The sequence below is a fragment of the Clarias gariepinus genome, chromosome 27, assembly GCF_024256425.1.
Source record: "Clarias gariepinus isolate MV-2021 ecotype Netherlands chromosome 27, CGAR_prim_01v2, whole genome shotgun sequence".
NCBI classification, from domain to species: Eukaryota; Metazoa; Chordata; class Actinopteri; order Siluriformes; family Clariidae; genus Clarias; species Clarias gariepinus.
The window spans coordinates 18233257-18251772 of record NC_071126.1 but is presented as its reverse complement, the minus strand read 5'-3'; the positions used below and the strand labels follow the sequence as shown (position 1 = coordinate 18251772).

At 37.0% G+C, this 18516-nt stretch overlaps 2 protein-coding genes across 3 annotated transcripts; both read left to right on the top strand.

Annotated features, from left to right (window-relative positions):
• The first annotated feature begins 726 nt into the window (after positions 1–726).
• gtf2h5 (general transcription factor IIH, polypeptide 5) lies at positions 727–2020 on the top strand. 2 transcript variants are annotated; one of them, XM_053489245.1, is made up of 3 exons: positions 727–795; positions 1461–1550; positions 1650–2020. In XM_053489245.1, the coding sequence occupies exons 2-3, from the start codon at positions 1516–1518 to the stop codon at positions 1828–1830; spliced, it is 216 nt and encodes a 71-aa protein (XP_053345220.1). In that variant the 5' UTR covers positions 727–795; positions 1461–1515; the 3' UTR covers positions 1831–2020. The 2 variants fall into 2 exon arrangements, with proteins under 2 accessions (XP_053345220.1, XP_053345221.1); XM_053489246.1 differs by having other exon boundaries at positions 738–795; positions 1475–1550.
• Positions 2021–3750: 1730 nt separating this feature from the next.
• Positions 3751–18500, top strand: si:dkey-12h9.6 (macoilin). The gene is made up of 11 exons (XM_053488486.1): positions 3751–3965; positions 7204–7345; positions 8396–8522; positions 8645–8768; positions 9558–9727; positions 9827–10274; positions 10373–10531; positions 13637–13807; positions 14257–14383; positions 16891–17065; positions 17562–18500. The coding sequence occupies exons 1-11, from the start codon at positions 3889–3891 to the stop codon at positions 17747–17749; spliced, it is 1908 nt and encodes a 635-aa protein (XP_053344461.1). The 5' UTR covers positions 3751–3888; the 3' UTR covers positions 17750–18500.
• The last annotated feature ends 16 nt before the right edge of the window (positions 18501–18516 follow it).

Below are 18516 nucleotides of genomic sequence, written 5' to 3'. Positions count from 1 at the left end.
AAACTCTTTGCACACAGGCCCCTAGGCGGGAATCAAACACTCGACCCTGGAGGTGCAGGGTGACAGTGCTGACCACTAAGCCACCGTGCCACCCTGATGGATGATTAGACAGATAGAATGGGTGCATGGGTTCCTATGCAGTATGCAGATGGATGGATGGATGGATGGATGGATGATAGACAGCTGATGAATGCAAGTATGATGCATTAATAAATGGATAGGTGGACTAATGAACAAATACATGTATGTATGGTGGAAAGATGGATAGATGGATAAAAATGAACACATTTATGGATGAATAGAAGAATGTATAGATGGATGAACAAATACATGGATGGGTGAACCCAAGGGTAATTGTGGTAATGAAAATATAAAAACGTGCCATTGACTCCATGGGTTGACTCCATTCAGATAATTTTGTGGAATGTGATGGTAAGTCATTAAGTTTTTTTTTTTTTTTTTGCTCATGTACTGTGTAAATAATTTTGCTCATGTCGTGTATTACCCACTTCCCACCCAGCATAGAACAAAAATATATTCTATTAAAAATATTGTACATATATTACCTTTATGTATTATTGTTTTTTTATTTTTATTTTTTTTATAAAGCACACCCACATTTCATTTTATTCATAACTTATATACTATAAATAAAACGTGGGGGAGTACAGACTTGCACATAGTGTACTTATAAATGTTTTTAGTATACTCCATTACACAAGGTGGCGCTGTTGTGGCATTGTTACGTCATTGATAAGCGACCAAAGTAACAGGAAAACAACCGGTGCTTACGTTGTAAGTATTTTCCCCATAAAAACACCTTTTAGATTTATTTTCTTTTAAATAAGTGTGAAGATGAGGTTGTAAGTACGGCGGTTTAACATTAATACACGAATACTTTGTGAGCGATGATCATTAATGATGTAACAAAGAGCTAGCTAATACGACTGCGCTAGGAACTTTGAATACACTTAAATATGAGGTTTTACGGTAACAATGGCAGCCATGTTTTTGTGTAACATTGTATTAAAATCTGAATTAATTTTATATTAAAGGAGCACGTATTGCGTGCAGTATGTATTTTGTATTTTTATACAAAAATGTATAAAACTACAAGAAAATTTAACTAAAAAATATGAACCGTCTTCTTCCACCAAAGCGCTTTATTTGTACCGTAAGACGTAGTATATACGCGCACCGTGTGTCCCAACATGCTAACATTATTAAATTATACACCTAAACAACTCATGTTTTTGTTTTAGGGACACATTTCGGGCTTTGTTGTATCTTAACTCATTACTGTAGCTTTCAGTTGTGCTGTTTTTTTTTTCATAACTATAACTAGTGTTTAGTGTATAACTTCTTTTTCTCTAGCTAGCTTTTTGATTAGCAAATGTTTAGTGTTTAAAGTAGTTTGTTATTGCTTCCTTATTTGTTTTATTTGTCTCCATTTTCACAAGGTTGCTTATTCAAGGGATTTGGTCTGCGAGCTGACTTCGTTTTTATATTCCGAAGATGGTGAATGTATTAAAAGGAGTTCTTGTGGAATGGTAACTCTTTATCTCTCTTTATCCTCAGTAATGAGTAACATGAATCATCCTTGCATAAACATAATCTGCGTAAATGTCATTTCTTGCCTTGAAATGCAGCGATCCCGCGATGAAGCAGTTCCTTCTGTACCTGGACGAGACCTCAGCTCTGGGGAAGAAGTTCATAATTCAGGACCTAGATGATACACACGTCTTTATTTTGGCTGAAGTTGTGCACATACTGCAGGAAAAAGTTGGCGAGCTCATGGACCAGAACTCTTTCCCCATCACACAGAAATGAACTGCATACATTGTTAGCAATTCTTATTTGTTCTCTTGTTTTTGTGTATTTGTTAATTAGTCGTAATGATGATCATAATAGCACCTAAGTGTGGTGCGTGCATGTTATCATGAAACTATGGCTTTCTGTTCACTTCTTTCATTCAGTACACCGTTGATATTATTTAATTAAATTATCCTGAGATAACAGATTTCATCATTTAGACATCATTTCACCCCACTGATCTGCTTTTTACCTTGCCTTCTTTTTTTCTTTAAACCTGATTACAATATTTATGTACTGTATATGATGTGCATTTGTGCTGTATTTTTTCCCCTTACGATAAAGATCTAAAGTCAGTGTCTAAGAAATTACTATAAGCAAAGCATTAGGACTCTGACTAGTCAGTGTTAAATGTAATATTTTTACTAAACAGGTTGGCTATTTAATTCATTAGTAGTGCTTCTTACTCCAGATGTATTTTTGTATTTAATAGTGACATTATCTCAAACCAAATTGATGCCAGAAGCCATCACACTTGACTTACTGTATAGCCCATGTAATTAAATATTGAGTAACCCTGCTTGATTTGATCTGTACTTTTAATTTAACTTACTTTAAGGGCAATATCAATAATGCCATGTTTCCCCTCAATTCCCACCTCAATGACATTTTAAAATCCACACATTACAGTTAAAACTAACATAAAAATTGATTAATTAGTAAGTGGTTGACATTTTTCTGTTTTATTAGCCATTGTATGGAAAAAAGGTCACTGTGGTGTGCGCATTTCTGATGTTCATTTTCCGCTCCATAATCCCCCTTGTCCTCTCTCAATCTTAAAATATTGTATATTTTACAGTAAAAATAGTTCTGTTTATTGTAGACACACTGTACACTCACTTTGACCTCCACAGGTTTATTTAATAGGGTCGTCTATTAATTTGCCAGATATATTTAAGTTTTATCTATTTTTTCCACCCAGTTTATTCACTGGATTTATCTATTAATTGTTTGTTTTACCTGATTTATTCATTATTGTCCAGGATTATTTACCTGATTTATTTATTTATGAACAGATACTGTATATTTACCAGATTTTACTGTTTATATAACATTTAAACTTAAGATTTATTAACTGTCCACCAAATTTGTCTATTTTTCAGGTTTATTACCATACTTATTTATTCATTCACCAGATTTATTCACAATTATTTACCAAATTTCTATATTTACCAGCTTAAATATTTCCATACTAGATGTATTTACCAGGTTTATCTATTTATTCGTTAGCTTTGTTTATGGGATTTAATCATTTACCAGATTTATCTGTTTATTTAACCAAGCTGTTGGCCACAGTTTTCTTCTATTTCAATAGATTAAATTTCCAGATATATTGATTTATTTATCAGCTTATCTATAACTTTACTGTTAGAGTTTTGTGTTTATTTACCAGTTTTATCTGACACATTTTTATTTTGGTCAGATATTTATTTAGCAGAAATGGCCATTATGATATACTGTAGAGTTTGGGGGGGGATTTATCAGGTGCTCCTAAGGGCGTAAGACAAAAAGAGAAAATATATTAATAAATTTCATGCTATAGTTTACAGTGTGCAGGGAAAAAAGGGTACTAACTGCATCTGTGCTTGTCCCTGGTATCTTTATATATATATATATAGCCTATATTTTTTTTTTTTATAATTTTTTTTAAATCTGAAGATAGTGTACCTTTAAAGGCTGTAATAATGATCTGGGCAGTAATTAGGGCTAAAAGGTACCAGAGTGACTATTTAGTGTAAAAATCAAGATGACTCCGTGCAGGGTTTGGAGTCTCAGGGCTGAATGCTGGGCTCCGTCCCAAACCGCGCACTTCCTCCTGTGTTAGTGCGCCCCCTGTAGGTCGGGTTAGGGGATCTGGTGGAACATATAGGGAGACTCTTTAGTGCAGGATCGCACGGATTGGGATGGAGCTGCACCTTTGTTGAGCAGCACACACACACACACAAAGCGTCTCCTCCTCAGGTTAAGGCATCAGTGTGACAGCAGCAGCAGCGGAGACACGCAGAGAGACAGAAGATGAAGAAACGCTGTCTGGACGTGGCGAAGCTGCGCAAGATGAAGAAGCTCAGACTGACCGAGAGGATCTCAGAGAGGTGGGTTCCAGCTGCTGGGGCTTTGTTCATCATCATCCCTCTTACTGCTGGGGTTCAGATACTTCACCACCATTTCACCACCTACTCACACTCACACACACACACACACACACGCAGACATTCCAGCAAGGATCATGCGCTCAAACAACAACATCATCATCATCATCATCATCAGGCCTGATCAGATACCAAATCAATAACTGATAGTCTAAATAAAATCTCAACTCTATTTGCCAACCTGGATAACGTTTATTATTATTATTATTATTATTATTATTATTAATAACATATTGTCTTCTCAGACTGGATGTCTGGATGTTGTCAACACTGCAACAACAACAATAATAATAAATATCATTATTATTATTATTATTGTTTTATATTATTATTAATAATAATTATAAAAAAATATTATTATTATTATTATTATTATTATTATATATTAAATTAACTAATAATAATGTAGGTTTTAAATGCTATATTTTGTTTATGTTACATAAATTATATATATATATATATATATATATATATATATATATATATATATAAAAAAAATTAAATTAAAAGTATTTTTACTAATACAGTAATATATTATAATTCTATCAATCTACATCATGCAATAAAACAAGTCAACTCAAGTACAGATTAAATAGCAATTTTTCCTTAAAAACCAAAAAATAATAATTTGCATATTTCTACATTAAAAAAAATCTCATTAAATCTCATTATCATGTGTTTGGCCTTGTCTTTCTCACAAAGGATGTTTTGCTGTTTAAAAGGAAAAAATTATCTACATCAGTGTTTTAATCACTGTCCGGAAGCGGAGCTCGTGATAAACCTTTAATCTGTTACCGAAACTATTTATCTTCATATTCATATTCCTAAATCATTCATCTAATCTTGACAAACAGGTGATTTGTGCAAGCTCACTCTGTGTGTATGTGTTCTCCGTGTCTTCTTTTCCACCGTTCCTTAAATAGCCGCGTCAAAAAACACTTCAGGTGATGAGATCAGAGGTTGCCATGGTAACCGAACACAAAAGGATGCTGAACAAAGGAAGTGAAAACAAAAGAGGCGCCAATGCCGCGCCATAACACCTTCTCTACAGCTTTATTCACGTCTAGAGATGAATTCCGCCTTCCCTTTTGATCATCTGGACGTTTTGTGTCACGTTATGTTTATTTATTTTATTTTTTTATGAACAAAGCAGAGCGCAGGAATCCGTGGATCCGTGGTGTGTTTATGTTCCTGATGAACAGATGAACACACTCAGTGTCTGCGTTCAGTCAGGAAGGAAAACATCTAAGCCTAGACATGGAAGGAAGGGGAATTGATATCATGAAAGTGTGATTATAAAAATGAGGGGCGGATTTAAAAAAATAAAAAGCTAATGGTGTGTTAGAATTTATTGTGAAATAATTTGTCACAAGAACTTAGATTATTATTATTTTTTTTTCATTTTTAAATGCGATTATTCTTTTAAGGTTTTTAATTGGATGGTTTTTAGCAATCTTTTTATCCAATTTTTATGAAATGTATTTTATATGTAAAGCATAAACAACAACATTTATGTAAGGCATAAACATAAACAAACATTATATATATATATATATATATATATATATATATATATAACGTCATATATATGTCTAAATTCATTTATGAGTAACATATGAAATGAAAATGTTTTTTGTTTCTAAAACTTCCTTTTATTTTTGTGTTGACTTTTTTTGTTTACGAGACTCATTTTGCACATTCACTATCCATGCACATACACACTGTATAACTGTTTTATGCTTCAATTGCTTGTTGGATTATACTCTTCTGCAAATGGTATGTTGTACAAAAATTACAAAACTAATTAACTATATAAAAAATGACAAAATTAAATTTAAAATAGTGTTCAGACATTACTAAATAAATAATTCAAATTAGAAGTATGCAGTAATGTGGAAAAAAACTGTAATTCATAATAAAATACTTTATACAATCAAGGCTGTACCTGTAGAAGGAAATAAAAAAATATATATTTTTTAATATAATCAATCCTGTTTATAAAAGGATTCATGTTTGTGTGTTGTTTTAAACAAAAAATAAAAACATTATGGACTACTAATTTGAATGTACTTTTAGAAAAACTTTAAATCTTTAAATACTAAGGATTTAAAAAAAAAGGGTTCAGAAAAAATAAGTTTCTCCTGCTACAACCTCAGAACGATTTTAATTGCACAGCTGAAGATCTCTGAAACTGACTGTATTGTTTCTCTGGAAACAGTTAACATACTATTACAGTATTTACTTACTTCACTATCATTACTGAAGTATTACACTGCACTTTCCTTGCACAGATCATTCACTATGTACAATGTAAATAATCCATAAATAATTTATATGTTTGTGAAACATTTGCGTTACTCATACCTCTCTTCAAAACTAAATCCCAAAAAGATGCAATAGGTGATATAGGCATAAATATGCAAGAATATGATTAAAACAGCTAATTAGGGCATGGCCTTAGCAAAACTGCATTACAGTAAATCTGTTAACTAATTCCGCTCCAGACTGCTTGTTTGTGTTTGGAATGCATCTCCGGTTAGTCATTATAAACTCTCTACTCTACAGACCACTGTAAATCCTGCAAGGGGGCCGAGCTTTATGAACATCGGCGGGAATCATTAAAATAATCTTGAAAAAAAAGGAATAATCATATTTATTTCATACAATTTAAAACCGCTATGTGCTGGAAACACAACTCCGATTAACATAGCGACTGTATATACTGTAAGGATTGTTATACGTTATTGTTACTTTTACAATAAATTAATTTGACCTCTACTGGAATATAGGAATGATCTAGCAAAATTGTCAAACTTACAAAATGTTTAAGTTTATATTATTTTTTTGTTAAAAAACATTTTTTTCAATGTGGCTGATTTTAATTTTTTTGCTTAGTCATGGTTTTTATAGGGGATTAAAATTAAAGTAAATTAATCTTATTTTAATCATCTTATTGCTAAGATTGTGCTGAAAATAAGGATATGTCACTGTATATTATATATCCTGAGCCTACATATATAAAATACTGTATAGTAATGCAAAAAATGCTGTTTTAAGGGGTTGAGCAAAGACGTCACTAGGAACTATACAAACCAGTTAACCCTTTGTTTTTATGCATCTTAATCATTCACTTTGCTTAATGACCAACATTCCTCAAATATCCTTTTCTTCCTTGGTTTAGTGCGTACTCGTTCCTGAAGTTCATGACCGTGTGGATGGTGGTGCTCCTGGCTGACTTTATTCTCGAGTTCAGACTGGAATACTTGTGGCCATGCTGGCTCTTCCTCGGCACCGTTTACACCACGTTCCACTGCCACGGCCTGGTACACGCCTTTACTCCACACCACAGTCACTTTAATGCAGCTTGTCCTGTTTTCACACACAAGCAGTTTTCCCCATATGCGTTTATTATCAACATTTTTACTTCAGAATAAATAATATGAAGACATTTTTATAATAATGACACATACAATGGTGGCCAAAAGTATTAAGACAGCATACCTGTATGTCATGTATTAGGCGGCACGGTGGGTTTCCTCTGGGTACTCCAGTTTCCTTCCACAGTCCAAAGATATGCAGGTTAGGCTAATTGGCATTCCCAAATCGCCCATAGTGTGTGAATGAGTGTGTGCATGTGTGTATGCCCTGCGATGGATTGGCACCCTGTCCAGGGTGTACCCCGCCTCGTGCCCTAAGTCTCCTTTATTCCTGAATACAGAATAAAGCGGTATAGAAGATGAGTGAGTGAGTGATGTCATGTATTATAGTTCTCCATGTGCACAAAACAGGTGACTAGAGTAAATGATTTCATACTAAATATTATTGTTGTACCATAAGTTAATTGTGTTAAATAACATTTTATTCTTACTACCTTGATTGTTTTTTTCTTTTCTTTTTTTAAATAATGGCAATTATTCAATTTAAAACATTGAATTTTAGGTCCGTTCCAATACTTTTGGCCACCACTGTTTATCCATTCAAGTACTTCTTAAATCATTTGTGGAATAGTGAAATAAGTGTGGATCAGTTTGTTAATGTGCTGTGGAATCCTCCACCCTGATTGGTCAGAATGTTTTGATGAATTTTCTATAACAGCACCTCTGACAGCCGTTTAGCTGCAAAACATGTCGAGAACACTCAGTTCTTTTTAATACATCGTTTCTATAGCAACAGTTCATTCATAAGGTCTTGTACAGCAAGCACTCCACACGTTTTTCTTGTCTTTTTTTTTTTACAGAAATACATAACTAGTTTTCTTATGAACTCTCACATTTTTGGTTCAATGCCCATTTTTATGTGAGTAGTGAACACTCTTTACTCGATGTTACTTGACTTTTTCGGTCTCTGACGGTTCTTTCGCTTTTCTTTTTCAGGCTATCTGTATGGTCTTTGTGTGCGCCGCGTTTACGCTGGATATATTCTGTTTAATTTTTGTACCGCTACACTGGCTGTTTTTCGCAGCCAGCACATACGTGTTACTCAACTACATATGGCACACAGGTAAGCTGGGGAACATTTTGAATAACCCTATTACTCTATTCAGCGTCCATAAAGCAGAGCAAATGTGCTGTCAGATTCTTAAAACACTTTGTCTCTTTTTTTATTCTTATTTTTCTTTTTAGAAAAAGGTATTTGCCTGTCAACTGTGACATTATGGATTCTTCTCGTATACACGGAGACCTCGCTCAGGCTGAGAGACCTGAAGAACCCATACGCCAACCTCTCTCACCTATTTGCTGCTCACTGGTATGTCGTAAAATACAATTTTTTTTTTCAAAAAGTTACTTAAGTAAATGTAACTCGTTACTACCCACCTCTGCTACACTTGCACTATTATGACCAAAGCTGACTGCAGTCAAGGACATTAAAAACTATAGTTCGTCCTATCGAGGTTGACTCACTGTGGATTCTACAGCCACCAGTGGACGAGAATCTAGAGCAGACTGGCCGTGATCTCTTAGGGGCATGCATGGCATACCGGGACTTTCACATCAATTGTGGCGAGACTAGCCGATCACGGCCATCTGTGAGCTCAAGCAGTTGGAAGGGGCGGATAGCACTTTCCTCTTATTGTGTTCTGCTGTCCTAGACAATGTGTGAGCAGCAGTGTGAAAAGATGCAGTTTGATGGCGCGAGGAAGTATGCGATAGTCTTCGCCTTCCTTGGTTGGTATTGATAGGAGCGGGTCCTTACAGAGAGAACTGGCTACAACTAAATGAGGGAGAAAATCGGTAAATGACTTGAAATGCTCGAAAATCACATGCTGTTTGGTCAATGTCTGCTTTTTAGGATTTTTTAAATATTGGCGCACTGTTCACATTTAACAAGGACCAAATATCATTTATATTGGGCGTGACAGACATTTTAGGTACGAAAACAAGACGCTTATGACCACCACTTGCATATGCGTATGTAATGGTTTTCCCCACATCAGTCTTACTATGTCGTTGATGAGACCTTGTGATATAAACACTAATGGAGCCGTTGTCGTGTTGGTGATGGACACAGTAATAATGTCCTTCTTTAACTGCGCAGCATTGGCTATCCGCTGGTGTACATGGGATTTGATGCAACATGTTACTTCTCTGGCATCTTAAAACTTCGCACACAAAAAGCAGTTCAGAGCGAAAACGACTTGCACATGCATTTCCTTCAACATCCCCTACCTCCGTACACACAGCTCTACCCAAAGCCAGGGGTGGAAGGCAAGCAGACTTTTTTTGCCTTATTTCATCACTTATTTACTAACCATCGAGCCATCAAAGCAACATTGTATTTATGCGTTATTATTATTCTTCAACCAGAATCCAAATGGAGGACCAAACCAGGGCTCATGCAATACCCGTGTCCAAACGACACCGTCATATCAGAGGACAAGCCAGACCACGGGGACTGTCCCCAACTCCACAGGCTGCACGGGAGAACGGAGCGAGATGCGGGGGACGCCCGGATACGAGAACCGAACCCTCAGCCTCCAGGATCTAAGCAGCACGGGGTCGAGGCGCGCTCAGGTTCGGCGCTGCTTCCAGACGTCCACGAACAACTACCTCAGGAGGAGCAAAGTGGGAAAGCTCTGAGAGTCTCTAGAGGACCCCAGGTTAAAGTGCAGAAGAGCTCGGTGAACATCGTAACCAGCAAGGCAGAGAAGAAAGAGAAGAAAAACCCAAAAGCCATCAGCTCCAATGGAGACACAGGAGAACGGAGCACAAACATCCAGGTTCTTCACAATCCTCATGCTGAGCAGATCTCCAAGTAAGAAACGAATACGTTTATATATAGTTATACTTTTATTATTGTAAAAAAATGTTTCCAGAATGTTTAGTAAAAGACAGCATGGCGTATGTCTGCAGGCTGGAGCAGGAGATGAGGAAGCTGAAGGTTGAGCTGCAGACGAGCAGACAGAACGAGCAGGAGTTACGCAGTCACATCTGTAACCTCACCAACAGCGAGAACAGCCTGCGGCCCGAAGTCTCACTGCTCAGACACGCCAATGAACTTCTGCAGAACAAGTGAGGGCTTAAACCACTTAAATTAGCCACTCAAGTGCAAATAAACCTCACACGAGCTCCCCGTTTTCCTAAAGGAGTGTAAAGTTATTGCAGCAATGCAGTCTAAACATACTTCTGGAAAACTCATGTAATTATAAGTCGAGGAAATTGAAAACCGAAGCAGGTTGATAATGATTAATATTTGCTGCTGTATCCCTCACTTGGAATAACTGCATCAAGTCGGTGTATTTTGTGATGCTTTTCCAAGCTTGTACCTCAGCTTCTTTCAGTTGGCGTCTCCTCTCCTGGAGTTAGGTTAAAGGAATGGTTTACATTCTTAAATCAGATTTGAGGTTCATGTAAGTATATTATTATAGGTCTTGGTTGTTATATGTTTAACTGCTCAGCCAAAACATAGTATTGGGTCTGATTTTTAGTTTTTTAGTTAGTTTTTTAGTTAGTTAGTTAGTTAGTTTTTTATTTATTTATTTATTTAGTTAGTTAGTTAGTTAGTTAGTTAGTTAGTTAGTTAGAGTTGACATATAATACAGACAATGTGAAGTTCATTCTCGAGTTTTTTTGACAACATGGATGTGACCAATCTCGCTTCCCCAAAAATGTCAATTTCTTAACTTCAGTTGTTTTGGAGACATGATTTTATATGTGGCCCCAAAAATGGACATTTTTCAGCGTTATACTGTTTTGCTTTAAACTATAATAATTTAAAATGCTAATTATTTATATTTCTTTATGAGTATTGATACTAAAATAGGTGGAAGCTTTAAGAAGCATATGTCCTGTAAAAATTGTTTAAATAGTTTTTTTGGTAAAAGCTTTAAAAGCAAAAAATCTGTAGTGTCCGTAACCATGTCAGATTCATGTCGCAATGTCTAGACAATTTTGCATTTTAGAATAATACACTTTTTCAGGTTTATGTCTTTTCATGTGAAATCTAAATCGGCCAAGTTTCATCTGAATGACAGTTAAGACCGTTGAAAGATTTGAATTCAAAAAAAGTTCCGGATTCTAAAACATAAAAGGGCATGAAATAATATTTTGGAAATGTGTTTCTGTTTATTTGATAAAAATATAAATGTGTATTTATATTTAGAAAAAAAAAATCAGCATGGATTGGGAGATAAGAAGCATTAAGTATTATGAAAAATGGTGTTTTACTATATGCAGATTTATTTTTTAGCATCAATACCATGTTTTGGCCGAACGTAGGCAATCAGGGAATTCCACAACCCTCATTCCGTGCAAAAATACATTCCAAAGTTCAGCTGAGTCTCGTATAAACCTTCCGCAGCTCCATCTGCAGTAAATCAAGTTACCATCCTTCAAAGGTATGGTGGAATTATTACAAATGTAACTCTTTTCTTTCCACAGAAAGTCCAACCAGGACTAGTATGGCTAACCAGGACAGAAAAGAGTTCAATTTGTACTATATACACCATAACTTTGAAAGATACCAACTTGATGTAGCTTAGAAGGCAGAGAAGGAAAGTTTATAACGAGTAAGCTCTATGGTAATGTACTTACAGTATACACACACACACACACCTCAAATTTGATTTAAGACAGACTTGGAAAACCCCAAACTATCCCTTGAAGGTCTGCTGATTGACTTGGCCAGTCTAAAACCGCCCACTTCCCTCACTGAGGAAGTCATTTGTGGTGTTGGCAGTGTGTGTTCTTGTGTTGATGTAATTCTCTGTAATTTGACAGACAGAAAGGTGAGAGATGAGATGATGTGGCGATGTTAGTGATGTCACTTGCTATTGTTTTGGTTGTTTTCTTCACAGTTCTCACAATGCTTCTGTCATTAGCTGCTACCACTTGTTTGATGTTTAGTTTCTTTTTTCTTTCTTTCTCTTTTTCATGCCATTCCAAACTGTTGCTCTTTTCTCAGCACCAGAATGGCTTCGTTTTCTTCCCATAGAGAGCATCCTGGTCTTTACGTTGGTTTATCCTTTTTTCATAAGTGCAACAAGATATTTAGAGATATTGATCTATAACAGAATTGTTCTATATAACAGCGCACAACTTGACAAGAAGACAGACCTGTTCCAGGATTTTTGATCATTAAAAAAAAATGGGATTAAACAAAAACCCTGCCAACATCTAGATGCAGAAAGCCTTACATTCAACTTTAGATCTCAAAACCAAATGTCTTTAGTGATAAGCCTAATTCCGCCAGGAAAAACAGCTGTGTGTTCTGATACCTTTCTATTGGAACCAGCATTAACCTTTTCAGCCATTTGAGCTACTGTGTAGTTGCACGACCAGAATACATGATCCAGCATCAACAAGCCTTGGCCACTTGTGACTCAGTTCACCTTCTTTGAACCACTTTTGGTAGGATGTGACCACTACAGACCAGGAATATCCCACTCAAGATGTAGTATTGAGGTTTGGACCTCTGACCCATCACATATTACAATCTAGCCCTCGTCAAAGTAGCTAAAGTTACAATATCTCATTACAATGGCACCTGAAAGTGGGTGGGATGTATTAGGCAGCAGTGTGTTGGAAGCAGGAGTTGGAAGCGTATGAGTGACTTTGACAAGAGCCAAATTGTGAGGTCTAGACAACAGGCTCAGAGCAATACCAAAACTGTAGCTCTTGTGGGATGCAAGTGGTCCATGGATGGAAAGCTGGTGATCTGGCGACATGTTGATGCAGATGGGGAGCGAAGGCTGGTCCGTGTTGTCCAGTCCAAAAGAAGAGCTACTGTAGTTCAAATTGCTGAAAAGGTCCAATAGAAAGGTGTCAGAACACACAGTGCCTTAGTGTTTTGGTGGCAAAACAGGGAACCTACTAAATATTAGGCAGGTGGTCATAATGTTAATGCTGATCGGTGTATATTATTTATTTTAAAGATATATTTAAACATAAAACTTTCTAGCTGTGATAACCGTCGTGATTACTGTTTAATGTAAACGGATAAAATTGAATTAATGAGACTTAGTGTGTGTGTTGGCATGCTGTGGTGTACAGTAACTCTGGAGTGTGAAAAGATAATGGATGATGTATCCTGCTGTACATGTAATGGTTATTCTGCTGATTTGTCATAATTTATTATTATTATTATTATTTTCATTTTCTTTCTCTGTCGCTCTTCAGGCTTCAGTATCTGAGTAAATCCAGGCAGAAGGACAAGCAGAGTTGTGCCGTATTGGAGAAGAAATCCAGAGTGGAGACCGAGAGCAGATTAACTGTAGAAAAACAACTGGCGGAAATTCGGTCGCAGAAATTCAACGAGGCAGCTTTTTTACTACGTAACGCATCGAACAGGTTAGAAATAAACGTGTAACGTGCATGGTCAGCTTCTGCGTCTTCCTCAGACCAAAGCTCCATGTAGCCATGTCGGCAAAGCGATGATGCAAAAAAATAAGTTAAATCTTTGAATAACTTGACTTTCATTAAAGGTTGGATTTTCAGTATCCAATTCACAACAAAGACCTTTTTTTGCATCACCTTTTTCTCACTCGTTTTAATTAAGGGTGCCAATAATATTGGAGCTGACTGAACATATTCATGCACAATCTGATTTATTATACTGCAATGCTGCTGCTTGCTTAAATGCACATCCATGATTGTTTTTTCCTTTCCCCTCTTCTTTGCAAATGACAAAAACAAGCATGATAACGCGGATGTTTGCAGAGATGTTTCGGTAGCGGCTCGCGGAGCCGTGGTCGCTGTGTGTCGGCTCACGCTTGCTGTGTTTTCTCCCTGTCCACTAGGCAGGAACACAGCGAGACGCAACTGTTAAGGAAAAGAGTTAGAGATCTAGACACAGAGTACAAACAGCTACAGCTGGACTGTCAGGGGAAAGACAATCGAGTGCTAGCGCTAGAAAAAGAAGTGGAGGTAACGTTTGTGTTTCACTAATAACGTTCCAACCGTCTTGTGCCGTTTGCTTTTGTGGTTTCATGTCCACGCCTTTGTGTTCGACATCTGTGAATACCGATGGTTCTGTGCTTGGTTTGCTTCATGTTTGTATTTGTCTGTGATTTTTTTTTTTTTGGTAGTGGTGGCGGCATATGGTTTAGCTGAGTGCAAAAGTGTGTATCCCTTATGATCATTAAAGCATATTTGCACCACATTCCAGTTTGATCCTGAGCTCAGGTTACTTTCTTTGCAAAGTTTCTTGTGTTCTCCCTGTATCCATGTGGCTTTGCTCCATGTTCTCACGTTTCTTTTTCGCCTCTAAAAACCCGCCATTAGGTGAATCTATGGATAAATTATACTCTGAATTGCCCCTAGGTATCTGTTTGTGTGTGTGTGTGTGTGTGTGTGTGTGTGTATAGATGGTGCCCTGCACTGGGTTGACTGTTCCCATCCTGGCATTCTGCCAAATTGTGCTGCCTTATCAAAACATGCTACCATAACATGAATTGGTAGAAAAGCCTATCTATTCATGCTACCTTATTGAAAAATAATTACATTTTAAACTGTTACATGTATTGTAACTGTAAGTGGAGCCTGTTTCAATACTTTAGGATAAGAAAATTCTTGGAAAATTTAGGGTAGCATATTCTAATAGGTAAATAACCCCATCAAATAATTCTCCTATTACATAATCCAGTGTGTGTGTACTGTATGTATGTATGCATGGTGCCCTGCCCTGGGTTAACTATTTCCATCCTGGCATTCTGCCAAATTGTGCTGCCTTATCAAAACATGCTACCATAGCATGAATCGGTAGAAAAGCCTATCTATTCATGCTACCTTATTGAAAAATAATTACATTTTAAATTGTAACTGTAAGTGGAGCATGTTTTAATACTTTGCTATAGGAAATTGTTTGGAGAATCTAGGGGTCGCATATTCTGATAGGCAAACATGTCTATCAAATCATGCTCCAATTACATAATCAACAAAATGAATTAAACAATTCTCAAATGAGTCTGTCTTTGCATATGCAGAACCAATACGTAGCAAAACATTATAGGTAGCATGGATTGGCAGGACTTTGGCTTACATCCAGCATATCGTGGGATACAATCCAATACCCCATGAGAACTCTCTGGATTTATAAATAAACACACAACCTAATATTATTTTCAACCTGTCATGTCTGCAAAACCGAACATACTGTCTTACTGGTACAGATTAAAGGGTGTACAAACTATCGCACTCAGTACTGCACAGCTTAATGCATGCCTTTCAAGACCAAAGTAATTTTTGTTCTGTGATCATGTTGATCATTTTTAACTTTGATATGGTCAGAGAAATATGTCAGAAAGCATAAAATTAAAGTTCAGTGGATGAGACGTACGTGTCATTACTGTCGGCCAATAGGGAAGTTCCGTTATCAAGCTGCAAAGATTATGCTTTTGAAACATAAACGCCTCCTTTTAGTTAGAGCAGTCCACTGAACTAACTGATAATCACACTGTTTTCTGATTGGCTGATTTTCTATTTTCTAAAATAAATAAAAAGGGATCCAGGATCAAACAGGAGAAGAAACCATTTACAAACTGCTGGTGGAATTCTGAAACATGCACTTTTTAGTTACTTGTAATAATAAAAGTATGACAGAAAAATCTAACTTACAATAACGCCATTAGTGTGTGCAAACTTTTGCACTTAGCTGTAGGTTGTGTGTTGTGATTCGATATCCTCTCCTACACTAAATGTCAATCAGTGAATGTTAGACAGGGGAGATCCTGACTGTTCATCCTGTATCGCTCTCTACACAAGCAGCTATAAGTTAGTTCCCTCCTATTCAATCCTCCTTTTTATCCCTCCTTTCAGTCCTCTTCCTCCTTTCTTTCCCTCCACTTCAATTGAAGAACCTTCTTTCACTTCAATTCTCATTTCAATCCTCCTCCTTTATCTTCCTCCCTTTAATCCTCCACCTTCTCTTACTCATCTTCAATCTTCCTCCTTTTATTTCCTCTACTTCAATCCTCATTTTAATCCTTTTCCTCTCTTCCTCTTCTTCAATCCTCTTTCGTTTTTTATTTCTTCCCTTCAATCCTTCTCCCTTATCCTTCAGTCTCCCCTCATTTATACACATTTCCTTCAATTCTTTGTTCCCTTCCATTTGATCCTTTTAATTTCTCCCCTCTATCCTACAATTATATATAAATATCCTTTATTTTAATTCACTTCAATCGTCCTCCTTCTCTGTCTCTCCCATCAATTTTCCTTCTTTCTTATCCCCTGCTGTCAATCATCCTCGTTTCCTTTCAGGTTTCTTTCCCTTCAGTTCTCTTTAACTAAAGATTAATTGAATTTGCCATAACATTTCAGCTCAGGAACAAAGTAGAGGAATGCAATCCAGGATGAGTTTTCAGGCAGCGGTAAAGTAAAGAACACCTTGACCCTCCTCAGGCTGAGGTGTGCATTTAATTCCTGCTTGTTTCCAGTCTCTGCAGAAGCTCAGGTGTACAGAGCACGAGGCCGACGCGCTGCTCTCCGCGCTCTCCTCTCTTCAGGATAAAGCTCAGCATTTAGAGTACAACCTGAGCGCGGAGACACGACTCAAACTGGACCTGTTCTCAGCGCTGGGGGACGCTCGCAGACAGCTGGAGATATCGCAGAGTTAGTGAACATCTCACATTACGACTCAATGGAACTAATGGTTTTAATCACATTCCTGTAGATTGTCTGTTGAGGATTCCCAACTGGAAAAAAAACATAGACTAAAGCAACACAATCCATTACAGACAACCAGAAACATCATAAGGACTATCAGAAATCTGTAACAGTTTCTATAAGCAGTTGTTCCAGTCGTTTACTCACTTGATGGGATCCCTATGGGTTTCCCCACAATCCCAAAACACGTTCTGATTGGCCTTTCCAACTTGCCGGTAGGGTGTGTCCGTGGGCTACAAGATGTTGGGGTCATCAACAAAGAAGCTTTCTTTTACCGCAGTCACAGTTGGTGAGATGTCATAGGTCATTGCAACCAATCACTGGACAGCTAGCTTTACCAGAATTTTTAGCCAGACCCAACACATGATCTGCCTATTGATAACTTTGAAAATTGATCCATGATCTCAGCCATTAATTTTACTCTGTATTTGTTCCCATGCAGCCAAACTCCTCAAACAGGACCAGGAGATCAAGGAGATGAAACAGAAGATCGCCGAGGTCATGGCAGTTTCTCCGGGCGTGTCCTACGTGGCTCCGCGCTCCACCGTTCCGCAGTACCTCAAGTTCCTCAACTCGGAGCGCTACGTCCTGAACCCACGAGGTCTCATGTACCAGTGTCTAAAGAAATGATCACAGTGAAGGACTCAAAATTTTTGTTAAAAATAATAAGCTTCAGATGAGTTTGTCTGAATAAAGCGGTACAACGCCGTTGAAGTTTCCCCGGGTCGCATCGAGACCCGGCGAGTTTTACGACTCTGAACCAGAGGTTCTCGAGGACACAGAGCTGATTGTACATCTGTACATTCGTGGTGCTACAGAAGTATACGAAGCAACACTGGTCAATTATTTATAATCCTGACGTCGATCGCGTCGTTAAATTACTTCTTTAAAAAACAACGACGGCATTCGGACAATTTTTTTCCCGAGTTTTAGCTGGAGTTGGTGACTATTTTCATAAAAAAAGAGGAAAAAAGCAAACCAGGCTCAATGGCTCATGTTGTGCCTCAATACATTATTTATACAATAAACAAGCCAATACCTAATGTCAGTAATGTGAATATAAAGTGCTTTGTACTGTTTTGTATTCCTTTTTACAGTATACACATTGTAAAGGAATTTGACTTCTTCTCACTTTGTATACGTTTTCACGTTCTTCGGACCTGTCGCCTTTTTAAACGTGTCGATGAGGTGTTTTTTATGAGATATTTATTTTTCTGCCTTGATGTACTTTTCCTCTCTTCCTGAAAGAGATACCGAATTGATGGTCTTGGTTTTGCATGCTGATTTCTGAGTACAGAAGTAAAGCTCAGTTTTGATGTTTAATTGTGCATTTGTGCAAGGGCTAACATTTTCTTCCAAGATCTTTTGGAACAACAATAAAAAGAAACCACCTTTTT

Coding starts and splice junctions, on each gene's coding strand:
- gtf2h5 (XM_053489245.1), top strand. CDS start 1,516: ATGGTGAATGTATTAAAAGGAGTTCTTGTGGAATG. Junction 1,551..1,649: donor AAAGGAGTTCTTGTGGAATG/GTAACTCTTTAT, acceptor CTTGAAATGCAG/CGATCCCGCGATGAAGCAGT.
- si:dkey-12h9.6 (XM_053488486.1), top strand. CDS start 3,889: ATGAAGAAACGCTGTCTGGACGTGGCGAAGCTGCGCAAGATGAAGAAG. Junction 8,523..8,644: donor CAACTACATATGGCACACAG/GTAAGCTGGGGA, acceptor TTTTCTTTTTAG/AAAAAGGTATTTGCCTGTCA. Junction 10,532..13,636: donor AATGAACTTCTGCAGAACAA/GTGAGGGCTTAA, acceptor GTCGCTCTTCAG/GCTTCAGTATCTGAGTAAAT.